Below are 13,993 nucleotides of genomic sequence, written 5' to 3' on the forward strand. Positions count from 1 at the left end.
TCAAAATGAAGATACTTTTATTGTTAAAATAAATTGAATTTGAGATGTATAACAATAGCTTATTTATATCGAAATTAATTTGAAATGCGCAAGAAATGGAATATCTGGCGTGCATTCATTCTATAATAAATTAAATATTTCGTGGCGACATTTCTGTCGGCACGTGATATTCGACTCTCGACATTCGTTTTTCGCGACAGCTTGCCGTTGCATATAAATAAGATCATTGTTTTGTCATTCGCATATTGTCGCGTTGTCCCTCAGAATGCACAACCATTTCCTTATTACAATTAGCAATTATCAAGCGATTAATTATCTTTCGTAATTAACAATTTGTAATTGTATCGAGGCGACAGCTATTTATCGAAATAGGTATTCCGTGAATTATTCGTTTGGAATAGAGGAATCGAAGCGATCGAGAATGGAAATTATAAATTATTGTTTTGATATGCGAATATTTACGGGTAAATTATTTAACGACACTATCATTTATATCTCATTGCGCTTTAAATTTTTCATTCATCTAAATATAATTTAGCCGTTGTTTTCAAATGGAAAGTACGAAATAATATACGAGCTGCTATGTCGTATTACTCAAGTAACTGAAATCCGAGGAAGCCAAGGTATTTTGGGCTGATGCATCGAAAAAGAGAGAAAAATAAAATAATTTCGCGAGATTGCTGGCGTAAGCCCGCATATAGCTCTTTTCCAATATAATTTCTTTTGAGAAAATCATTTGTTCAATCAGACTTCCTTTACTGCTAAATTCGTTCGATCTTATCGGATTCTAAAATTCACAATAATGCTTCTAGGTGAATTTTTCTTTATAATAAAATCATGATTTATATGTATTATTTCCCCTGTAATGAGAATATGTGCGACGTTCTGTCGCGAACTGTTGGGTCCTTTTCAATTGTTTAACACACCTTAACATAAACGTACACAGGAATGTATAAAGTGTAGCATTATGTACGACAATTGAAATAAATATATATGAGCTATAAGGAGCATTAAACCACGCACTAGTTGAAATTAGTGATAAATTTAATTTATTACAATTGTTAAATGTGTTAGTAGACGTTTCGACCAACATCTGGTCATCTTCGGTACATTAATGACTTAATCGTAATTTGATTACATATTACATAGCGGTATAACTAGATTAATTTTTAATTAAATTTATGTATTAATACGAGTTAATTTCGTTATTCGTCTGAGTCATAATTTGTCATCAAGAAGGAGATGGATCATGTTAACAAGAATTTCCAAATTCTGTTGAATGAAATAAATATATAAGCTGTGTATAGTTCTGGATACAGTTAGATTAAATATACAGCTTTTTCCGCCTGTATTGAGAAAAAGGCAAAATGCTGGTCCTCCAATCTTTATTATAATTATCTTTATTATATATTATTTATAATTGCCGCGATTAATAACATATATGTTATAGTTGCCTCTAGAAAACACAAACTTATTTACATAGCGAACTAGTAGCCCTCGAGCCGAATACAGATATGCAGCGCTGTGTCACAATTAGGCAATTGGAATATAACTTGTGTCGCCATGTGCACGAAAGTGTCTAGTGATTTTACAATTGGAAAGGATCCATTATTTCTCTCGTACAACCCATCCTTAATCAGTTAAAGAATTAAATTAACGCGACCGTTGTTCATCCAGTTGAGATATTGCTTGTAAAAATATCAAGTTGCCCATTTGCTAGAACGGATTTTATTCTCGTAGATCGTAAAAGCGTTTTTGGGGTCGCGACGTTCGATCGCGCTGCCGTCAAGAATACCGCGGTTTTCAGTCGCTCTCGCATAGAATACGTCACCAGCTGTGTTATGCATATTGCATACGGGTTATGTCCGGCGTCTGTATAGTCGTCCTCCTGACCACCGACACCATACCGGATAACACGTGCATGTAATACAGATGAGTCGCACCGGATTTCGCACAAGGCGTCAGCTATGTGTGGATCGTTATGTACCTGTTAGGACAGCCTCGCACGTGTTTCTGCACGCGAATTTGCTCTCACTTTAGGAAACCGCGAGAGAAGTGATTTATCTTCAATGCATTCGGTGATCAGTTAAATGTTGTCTCTGAAGAGGAACGAGAAGAGATTCATCGACAAACACGTGATTCACCGAATAATTAAATTACACGTCGAAGTAGTTTTCCTAATCAATTCTTGCTGCAAACAATCACTTAATTTAAAAAAATCGATATGTCTATGCATCGCGTGATATATTTTTCCCTTTCAGTGGTATTTACGTTTGTAAAATTTATGATGCAATGAGACAGTTACAGTTACGACACAAATGTCATAACTGCACCTTATTGCTCGCAATAACCGATAGCTTCGCGTTTGGAAAATAAACGTAAGGTAGATCGTCTCTCTCGTTCTCACTTTCTCACTTGACTGCGCGCCATTAACGATAGAAGAAATTCCGGCCTGGGATATAGTTTAAGGCGATTTATCCCCTCGAAATAATCTTCATTTTATCTCGGATATCGCCGATAATGATGTTGCTCCGAACTAGACAAACGATCGACCGCCGCGCCGATTGGCCAACGTTATGCCGTGCGGTAATCGCTTTTAGACGACCCGACCTGTTTATCCGGATAAATAATCGTCGATGTCTCGTTCGAACGATTCGCCATTTCCTTTCCCGACACCCGACTCGCTTCTTCCTTCTCTCCTGCCGATCGATTTGCCACCGCTTTGAATTCAAAACGCATCGCGTCGCGTGCACGTGTGCGGCACGAGATATATAGAGTGACCATAAATTCGCCCCGCGAAACGCGACGGCATCGGACTTCGCGAGCTGATATCTACATTGCCAAGTGTTGCACGATGCAGACATTATTTCGCGAAGATTCACGCTGCTTTATACGGCAATAACGCGAACTGTGGAGATAGAACATTCAATTTTTATCACCGGTGCGTTTCATACTTAAAGTATACTATTCCACGGTGCGAAATCAGAACACTATAAATTGCTCGCTGTACTTATAAATGTATTAACATTTTTTAGATTTTGTATGCGGCAAAAATATGCAATATATTTGCTGCATGCAAAATTATTGCGTGCTCGCGTGTAATATAATAATTATATTTCAAGTGTAGGAGACAGTTTTGGGTGATATTGGTGCAGTGCTGGTTTCTGATTTCTCTTTTATTTTCTTGCTGAGCATTTGCTTAGTCATCTTTGTCTTCTTTCGTTTATGAAAAAAGTTTATGGGAAACGACTTCTACCGAATTAAATAATATACAATCGCGTATAATATAATGAATATTTATTGGCTTTGTTTATTTATTCTTCTCTCAGTTGATAATATTTGATAGAGATTGAAAAATTTTGCGATAAAAAAAATTTTAATTAAATAATATTCAATTTTAATTAAAATGAGATATGTCAAAATTTTTTTTGTAAATGTCTGCAGAACGGATATTAAGATTTAATGAAGAAAAGACTTTGATATCAAATTTCGTTCGATATATCAAAATTTAACAGTCTTTATCTTTCTCTTTTGCATATATTTATTTTTTTTTAAATTTATTATAATATATTAATTTTATATGGACGTAGTTAAAGAAAATTAATCTTTTTCAATGTGAATGTTTAATTAAAAGACCTGTTTGCTGCGGACAGTCGGCATCGTTTATGTCACGCGTTACTTTACGGAAAAGTAGAAAGCAGTCCAGACGTGATGTGATATCACCGCTTTTAAATATTCTACCGTTCTGTCGCGTAAATACGTGCCTTTACATGACTCCTGTATAATGCTAGGAATAAAGATGTATATTTGAATAAAATCTTTGTTGTGTCAATTAAGTTCCAACAGAGAAAAGCTTTTAGTTATATACTGAAGGAACTTTCAATATTTTCTCCAACTGTTTTAACGTTTATTTTTTCCGTTTTAATCGCTCGTGTCTGTTTCATAGAGCCAGCTGGCAAGTGGCCAAACATTACGAGATAGTCGGTTCATTAAAATTTTTTGCAAAAGTTATCTGAACGAATATCTATCTTCACGTATATTACTCTCGTAAAAAAATAATTTTCTGTAAAAGCATCGAATGAATTACATTTGATCGGAACGTTAGAGAAATAAAAAACCGCTTGTTAAAGATAACAATGCAACATTATATGGGCTATAATGTTGATTAATTCGTGCTTCATCATTGCTACGATGAGTTCGTCCAACAAGTATTCGAGATAGTTTGTCAGATGAAATATGCCTGTGCTTATGCATATCGAGCGAACCACGAATACAATAGAGATTAATTCAAAGGAAATATCTATCGTGATCGCACGGTAATCCAACATGACGGTTTTCAGGTATTCCACCATGGCGTGTAGTGAACTGCAATGGCATGATAGATAAGGTCCTCACACATATATGGATACATCGACACATTGCATTCATTGCTGCAAATGTTCGCGGTCATGATGCATACGCTCAGTTTATTTTTGTCAGTTTATGAAGCACGAAGAACTGACAAGAATGCAAAGTTTACTCGTTTCTATTAAATTTTAACGGTAGATTTTCGATCGCAATGTTCTTTCTGGAAGCTGTGTCCGTAAAACAGAATATAGGGTAAACATATAAAAGTGTATTTGTAAAAATATCTATAAAGAATATATAAAGCGTGATATAAAAGTATATAAAAAAAAAACTAATGGTAAATAAATTAAATATGATATATCAATGTATATTATTTCCATCGAACAAAAATTGCTTTTTTTCCTGGCAATAGACTACCAATGGTAGTAAAATTTATCGCTATAATGATAAAACGGTTGCAAGCTTCTTCCAATATTTGCTGCACGGTATCCCTATAATGAATTGCGTTGTACTAACAATAAGGCGTTTCTGAAAATTTAATATGCCATGGTGCGGTTTTCTCGTTTCGAATTCGCTGCTTTGTCATGAGATAACTAAGTACACAGAACGTTCATGAAACGCGATCGTTATTACTGTTACAGCTCCAATAATGCCACACGATACCATCGTCGGCTACCATATCGCGATTCTCGTTTCCAATCCGTACATGCGAATACACCGTTGTGCAATTTCATATAAAATAGCATTGCACTATATCGAACGAACCTACGTTGAGCCACGATTGAGAGAATTCTTCGTGTTACCACGAGGACGTTGCTAATAATTAATCAATAAATTAGTGCAGAATTTGATCGTTGGAAATCTTACGGCAGCCGATTGGTGCGCAACAATGCAGTTGTTACAGAACGTGATCGTAGAAGCGAGAAAATTGGGCCACGGCACATCGTGAGAATCCGAGTCACCTGTCGGTGCTAGATCCCACAGTCACTTTTACACAGCAAAAGTGCTCCACATATACGCGTGTTTAAGTCTAACTGTTCTGAAGTTATTCGCGACATTATAGTCAAACGCCTGTCTTTTAAATCTGATACTATCGGAGACTATCTGAGAGACTATCGTTTTATCCCCGTAAAACGATTGCTTAAATTGCTTTACGGAGATCCGTTTCGATTACGACACGGCTGCGACAAGCGCAGTCATAACGTTCAAGTTAAGTTGCTCGTCGAATCGTCTTCTAGATCGTCAACCGAAATTTGAATTGTAAAAGTGATAAAGCTGTGATTGCTTATCTTCCGAGAGACTGGCGGAAGTCATGGCTGCTGCTTCCTCTGTCGTTCGTAGAGATAAAAATCCGTTTGTTTCGTCACGAACAATAGTCGGCACTGCGCACCATCGTCGTGTATTTTGAGCTCAATGGTGCGGCACAAGTCACCGTTTTTCACCCGACACCAATAATTAATTCACCCGTTCAAGAGACACAGATGCGCTAGCCTGACTGCTGAGCGCCTTTCAGCCAAGTATTTCAGCCTATCCACCGCCCACCTTTCGACTCTCCCTCTCTGTGTTCTTCCTCTATGTTTGCGTCTCGTCTATACGTATACATCCATATACATTTAAAATGGTAAACACGCGCGCGTATGCACACACGTCATTACACCACGTGTCAAAATATCGCGCGGTCGATCGTCGACGAGTGGAGTTACTCACGATCGATACGCGCCCCGCGAAAACGATCGAGAGATAACGCGCGGACGATACCGATCACACAACGTCCCCGTGAACATAATTCCGTAGATCGATCTCTGGTTTATGCGTTCTTCATTGTCGATAGTTAGTCCGTTCTCCAGAACCGTCGGCATCCAACTAACCACGCCACACTATGTGAACGTGATTTTCTTGAGGGCAAAGGAACGCCTCTCTATCTCTCCCGGCATTCTGCTCTTTTTGCCGTACTCGGACAGGAAGTTCAAAGGGGTGACACATGTGCATGACACACGTACGCGAGAGGCCGCTTCACGTACGATCCTCTCGGGGTCACGGGATCAGTCGTGCAAAAGGGCCGATAATCGAGCGTAAGCAAGCCGCGCCGATAACGCCGACTGCTTTTAACATGGCAAAATTTTCCCTGCCGGCAGAGCTCTTTTTACTGTGCGATTTCGTGCACGAAACGAGATGGGAAGATCCGAAAATTGTCGGACGATGAGCATTAATTCCTAAGCGTGTGTATCTGGTTGGAAATAATTCTGCGAGAGTTTCGACGTGATGACAAACGAGGACGAAGCGGTTTTAGGATGCAGCCGCGCTCCGAGAAACGGGGACCGCAACGTCGGAAGTCAAACGCAAACATGAAGATTTCTACGTGCTGGCTGCGATGCAACAACAAGTCCGGGAAATGGCGTGTGTTGAACTTACGAAACTGCAGTTTCAACGCAGTGGTTCCTCCTTAGGAGCTGTAATGATTTTCCACACCGTGCGTCCATTCAAATTAAAAGGACGCCAAGCGTATGCTGGTTGTTAAGTCAGTTGAAAAGAATACGTTGATGGTGGAAATTTACGCGAAACGTCACATTAAGGTGAATCCAAGATCAGGCTAGCAAGAATGAACGATCACGAACAAACGTTTATGCATGGACGAACGTAGCAAGCGCTTTTTCCCTTGAAAAAAGAAACATATTCGTCAATGTAAAAGATCTTGCACTAATTGTAGTATAGAAAATTAGGTCCCGTGAAGTAAGTTAGATTTCACATGAAGAGCAGACTTTCAAAATGTATTTTTCAAAATTTAATTTTTTTATTTAGAGGTGACGTAGTATTCAGTATTGAAAGATTCATATTATATAAGGCATTATAAGCTGCTCTGGGATGTTCACAAAGCAATTTTTTCATCATCAATTTATGTGTTGAAGAAACCTAGACATTCAAAGTGCATTATGTCCTTTAACCTCTAGACCGTCGGTATAACGCTATATGGTGTCATGCGATGACTCGTACATATCGAACAACGTATAGTAGGCATATATATATACACAGTATATATATATATATATATATATTATGTATGTATTGGCCAAGACATTAACATATATAGTGGCGTGCAAAAGTTTCCGGCTAGTGACATTTTGTATTCTAATTTAAAAAAGCCTGATAAAATTTTAACTATTATCGCGTATTAGTACAAAATGTGGATAACGAAATCTTATACTAACATCTGATAATGATTAAAATTTTCTCGGGCTTTTTTAAATAAATTAGAATACAAAATGTCACTGGCCGGAAACTTTTGCACGTCACTGTAGATTATTATAGGGCTTTATGAGGAATCTATCCATGATTTTGAATTTTAAAATCCTGGCGATCTAAAGGTTAACTAGTTACCTTCTAATTGTTTTCTGTAAAAACACATAGTTTTTTTATGGCTCTTTTTCTTGTTTTCTAAAAATTATAAATTTTGGACAAAACGCATTGTGAAAGACTGCTCCTCACATATAATGTAGTTTATAATATGAAATTGAGTCCCGGTGAATGAGTTACACGGAAAGAACGACTTCGTTAAAGTGTTAAAAAATTTAGCTACATACAGATCTGAAAATAATTTTGTTGGATCATTAAAATTATTATGGAGGAAACTCAAGCAAGTGAGAGAGCAATGCTGCAAAAGATTTTGACATTTAAGCAATCACATTTTTTGAGCATTCTACATAATTATTTTGATAATCCAACAGAGTTATTTTCAGATCTGTACCCAGATAAATTTTTAGATATTTCGACAAAACCATTCTTTCCGTATAGTCTTCACATATAATGTAGCTTATAATGCGATGAACAAAAGGTGTCGTAGACACAAGACTCAATGGATAGTTTTTAGTTACAGTGTACTAAAGGTGCTGTCAACACAAGTTTTAGAACTTTGATATATCGTAGTTCAAAAACTATCCATCCGACCATTATTAAGCTTTGTGTTCATAACATGTTTTCTTGTTCATCACATTATAAGCTACATTATATAATTTATACGTAGGTATGTGAAAACTAAATTATTTCACCGGGATTCATTTTTCTATATAATTAGTGCGAGGTTCTTTGAGCTCGTTCTTGCCATGATTAAGGTTCATTTGTTCGTGTTTATTCGTGTTATTTGCTTGATCTGATTCCATTTATGGAAGCCCGTATATGACGCCCTACGTATCACTGAAGTGATGAATATTGCCATCGATCGTAAAGTGTTTCGGTCGTCGTCAGATAAAGTCAGCACGTGCTCCGAGTTTCGAATGACATTTAACTCTTTTGTTGGAAATTTACCGAGAATCTCTGTGTAACTCCGAGGACACCAATGTCGCGCGTGGACACCGGCGGTCGCCGGAACGGCAACGAGTAAAACATTGTTGGTTTTGCGACAGTGGCTTTGCTGAACGTGTACAGGTTTGTCGAGGCGTATTGTATGCGTTTGTGGGACGCGTGGGCGTGTATGTATACTCGCGTATGCATATCGAAGAGGGAGAGACGCTGCCGCCGCACAACGCGTCTCGGTTTCTTGTTCTTCTAGACACCAACCTCGCCATCCTTCGGTCTCGTCGCGTTATCAGGTAGTCCGATAATCGAGTTACTCTAGCTAGGTTTGTGTGCGCTACCGGCTAACAGAAGTTTCCCGATTCTGTCGTCGTGCGGAATCTCTTCGTCACGCTGCCGCGTGCTCCTTGTTCCCTGCGGTTTTCTCTTCCCATTCTCTGCCCGCCGACGCGACGGGTGATAAATTTGTTTACGCTCGTAGATATCGACTGGACACCGTACACACGAAAATTGCATACGAATAAGAGTAACGGTGGACTGATCGATCAGCCGAAGACACGTGGCGTGCTATTAAAAAATTGTTGAAAAGTCGACTAGCTGAAGTTACGCCATTAGTCGAGTGAATCGACATTGATGAATTTCCCGTTAATCTATCAATTATAAAGCTTTTGTATTGTGGACAGTTTAATTTCACCACAATTCTGAATCCTTTTGCGAGAATCCTTTAGGTGTTAAGTTATATGAATTATTTATGACTCTCGATGAAGGCTTGTTGATTCGAATTCTCGGTCAAAGAGCGAATCGGGTCAGTTGACGGATATTCGTGATGGTTTGTTCCTTCAATCGACTTGCACAGTCAGAAACTAGTAAAAGTCAAAGGTGAGCAAAGGACAAGCAGACACGGTTCGTGGAATCTCACTGATAGTTCTGCTAATGGATTGGGTGTGATAAGGGCGATCGTTAATGCATATTTATTGTGTAATACATGGCTCTTTTATAAGGATTCATTCGATCGAAAACATTAGGTTAATTAGGAAAGATGCGAGCTAAACGGTTTAACCTTTCAATGTTTTTGACTTAATACGAATAAAACGCAGAAGTGATTTCAATATAATTGAGAGAACCCGCGCGACTGGTATAATGAAAGCGATTATATTTTACTTTCAACGAGCACGATGATTTTCGCAAAAATAAGGATGTCGTCGGATTGCAGCCTTTGTTCTGGACGGTCGGTTCATTTAAATATAATTAAACTACTTCTCGTGGAAGCGCGGAGACGGAGGTGGGTATCGCGAATAAACGACGGGCGGAACCGGGCGAAACTTTAGTAACACTTTCCGTGGACTTGCAAGTATACTCATAAACCAGAATGAAAGAGCCGTCTGGTAGATAAAGAAACAATTTTACATAACAAGGTGGTGTGCCTAAAAAAATACACGTGCGAATTACTTGGTTTTGTAAAAACTGAATATTTTTGTCACGTATGGAATATGTGACTTTATTATCATTTTCTTTGCAACGGCTCGATTGATAGACACAATTAATTATAGCTATTCCGTAGCATATCTGAATTTATATGTATTTACACGCGTTATTGCATAGCCTGTTTTTACACGCACTCGAGAGAACGTTGACATTGAGTTAACGAGACGTTAAGGCGTTTATTTTAAACACCTCGTCAAGAGGTTTTGTATTCCGTCGCTGAACAAGCAGTACCTAATTGCTGCCTTTGTCAAAGTGGTCATCAATTTAAAGTTGAGATATTGACTAAACGTTATAGGAATGTCGCAGGATAATTGTAAATTTAGCCCTTTCACAGAAAGGCTAAGTAAACAAACAGCTTGGAGCTATCGAGATTTCAATGAATTTTCTACCAGAAGGTGGTGTTTTGTGGAAAGGCCTAGTCTTTTGTGAGAGAACTGAATATTTACAAAAATCGTGCAACATGAATATCTAATGTCTACTCGTGATAGTCTGCTGTGCTAACTACCGCTCCGGAAACGATACTCGTTACCGAGTTATATTCGTAGTTTATACGCGGCGTAACTACGCTATTTGAATGTATTACTCTGAGTGGTCACTAATGCCGCTATCGGCACTTAACGCAAGTAATTCTACCACTTTGCGAGCACGTGCGCCTGTGAGGGGCTTAATCGTCGTACGATCCGGTACTCAGACTGAACATTACCGTCTATGTAGGATGATATGCAAAATGCAACACATACAATCATGACATTTTAACATCAATTAAAAATCTAATGATAGGCGTATGAATTCTTTTTCCGAAAATCTAGAAATAATTCAGTCGTATTTAAATTGCTTCGAGTATCATTTGAAATTGGAAGTTCTTGAAAACATTAAAAGTTTTGAATATCTCGAAACTCTGGAAAGTTTTGAATTATCTGGAAAATCTTCCCTTAAAAGCGTTTACAAATATTTAAAACACTTAACATTCTTAAAGACAAAAGTGTTATCTATAAATATATTGTTATCTATATATGTAAAACGATCCTTCAAATTATAATATAATAATTAAGATAATAATATAAATTAAATAATTTTGAAAAAATATATTTTTTAAAAATATAAGATTAAAACATTTTTTATTTTGAATAATATTTCAAATGTTTCAAGATTTTTAATATATTTTCAAAGTTTTCGATTTGTGTCTCAAGGCTATCACTTTATATTGCACATTATTCTGAAATTTTCATAGGGAAGTTATTAGATAGAAAATAGTGACATTGATTTCCACATTTTAATATTTACTGTACTTTTATATTAAATACATTTTAGAGACGTGTAGATGGAACTATCTCACTAGTTCAACTACTTGAAGGATTATGTATATGAAAGAAAGATTGATTCTATGCATTCATAGATTTGTCATTGTGCGACTATACTAAACAATCCAGTACAATAAATTACATCAATCTTGTTTATTTTTCTACGCTTTTCAATCTAAAAACCGTGAATTATTGCACAGTATAGATTATTAACTCGCGTCTCGACCGTGAGCTTGATTTTTTGTAAACGTTCGCGAATTAATAATCAGTACTAGCGCCGTATCAACTTCCATCCATCGACCGTACATCTACATGCATTTAAACCTGATCGTACAATCCACAAGAAGTACTCGAAGATTAGGATAGGGACCACTTGGTGAGCCGGCTGAGCGATTTACCTCTTTTACCTGGGCTGATTTTGAACGGGGATCGGCGACCTGGACGGTCTCATCGGGAGGCAGCCGCCAGGAGTTCCTTTCGATGTTAACGCTGGCGTTCATAGCGGCCTCCTCCTCCGCCTCCCGTGTCCTTCGTCGTTCTCAGCCACTTCGTCTTCGCACGATCGCTTCTCCAAGGTCCCCAGGGTAACCCCCGGGCCACTCCTGGGGCCGAGGTTTTATTACACCAATCCACAGTTCCTCACCTGAAAAAAAGGAAAAGAAAACGAGATTTAATAAATTTATATACGCGCGCGCGCGCGGTAAAATATGGCGTGAAGCAGCGGAAAGGTATACACACTCGACCAATTTAACGGTGAAATTACCGACTGAATTGATGAAAGCCGATGAATATTGAATTGGAAGAGATAGAATATCGAAGGATGGCAAAAAAGCAAAAAGAGATAAAGGAGAGATTGTAGATGATGAAGCTCGTGGATGATGAAAACTGGGAAAGTGAAACTTAATCTTAACTTCGGCCCAGGAGTTAAGTGTGGTATACAGAGATAACATTAAATTGAAGCCGTGAACTTGTCAGTACGGTATAAAGCTGAATTGTACACAATATATTCAAATACATACACTGGAAAAAGAAATTAAATTTTAATAAATATTAGTTTGAATAATTCTAAGTAAACATTTACTAAATATAAACATATATTTATTTGATACAAAAATCATTCATTTGTGATTTAACTATCATTTTTTTATTCAATAAATATTTATTTACTGTAAGTGAATGTTTACTTATCAAGGTTAGTACTGTTCAAAGAGATATGTATCTATTAAGATTTAATAAAATTTTTTGTGTATATATTTACGGGCAAAATCACAAGAAGAAATTTCAAATTGTTCAAGACAATAATCTGTTATTAAATTATATAATTCGTCCCAATTTTTGTTGTATCTTTTTATTCATATTTTTATATCGCGAACGTTACCAGATGCCAATCGACGATCACTTCGACGCTCGACGTCGTAATTTTTCCGAAGGAATTTAATATCTGAGCGGTACGATTAGTCAACGCCCCGAATTCCGCGTAAAAGTTTCAGTGTTTAACTCGAGATTTGTATTAGAAGGAGAGGAAGAAAAGTTTGGCTAACCCCGTTGTTACGTGTTTTTTTTTGTGCAACAAAGTTACAACGGTATGTGTTCAGTAACTGAAACGAGATCGCGATAACGAAGTACCGATTTCGGCTACTGCGAATTTATGGAGCGTAAAAGAAATACAAAGGAGACGCGGGGGAAGAGAAGGGATGGCAACGAGAGGCCGATCGATCTTTTCCTTCTCCTATTTTTCCATCGTTACGTGGAATAATGCGCCGCTGGAGATTCGGAGAGGGCGGAAATACATCTGTAAAATTAAACAGCTCGGCTAATCGCAAAGTCTTACGCGACGAAAATCGTTTTACATTGAGTTTGAATTCTGAGCTCGTTCGCATCTCGAGTTATAAAGTATGAACGCGATTATCATAATATCATTTTAATACGACAGCAACTGAGAAATTATCTTATCAAAAACTTTGAACGACATTAGGAGATGATTACGGATGAAGGTTAAACTCTCCTCACAAATAATCAAGGATGCACGCTTGTATCTTCTTACGATGAATATCGAAAGATGTAGAAATAAAATTTATTATCTACCATTTTACGATATATCATCATGACGCGACCTTGATTGTAATAATTAATATGTGGAATACATGTGAATTAATACTATCTTCGTGTACAGGTCGTGGTTTAATCATGTTCTTGAAATAAATATCAAATTGTCGCTCGATCAATGACGCGAAAGGGCTGCAGTAAACGTCTCTGTTAACGTCGTTCTTGCCTCTTAGCGTAAACATTTGTTGATAAACATTGATATGTCAGTAAGAGCGCAAAAATAAAGGGAGAAAAAAAGGCTAAGAGCCTCTTCTGCGAGAGGGAGCGTTGTCCTCGTTGTGGGGGATGCAGGGGTAGCGCGCGCCGTGTTAGCTCCATGTGACGTCAGAAGGGTTACGTCAGTGGCGCGGTAGACTGTGTGGGTATCCATACCTCTCGGCGAAGATGGCTGCGGGAGGGACTACAGGGAGAGAGGACGGAGGGATAGTCGAGAGGTCGCGGAAACGAGGAAAAGAGGGGGGGGGGGG

At 37.8% G+C, this 13,993-nt stretch overlaps 1 protein-coding gene across 5 annotated transcripts in view; it reads right to left on the reverse strand.

Moving 5' to 3' along the window:
- Nucleotides 1-13,993, reverse strand: part of LOC108768788 (inactive dipeptidyl peptidase 10) — an 80,807-nt gene that overhangs the window by 11,625 nt on the left and 55,189 nt on the right. For 3 of the 5 annotated variants that reach the window (XM_018519355.1, XM_018519354.1, XM_018519356.1), the window contains exon 2: nucleotides 11,819-12,063. In XM_018519355.1, the coding sequence (XP_018374857.1) occupies nucleotides 11,819-11,920 (102 nt within the window). In that variant the 5' untranslated portion in view covers nucleotides 11,921-12,063. Of the gene's footprint in view, nucleotides 1-5,636; nucleotides 5,848-11,818; nucleotides 12,064-13,993 lie in introns of those variants that run through there. The other 2 variants (XM_018519357.1, XM_018519358.1) reach the window with 2 other exon arrangements.

The sequence above is a fragment of the Trachymyrmex cornetzi genome, unplaced genomic scaffold, assembly GCF_001594075.2.
Source record: "Trachymyrmex cornetzi isolate Tcor2-1 unplaced genomic scaffold, Tcor1.1 scaffold83, whole genome shotgun sequence".
NCBI lineage: Eukaryota > Metazoa > Arthropoda > Insecta > Hymenoptera > Formicidae > Trachymyrmex > Trachymyrmex cornetzi.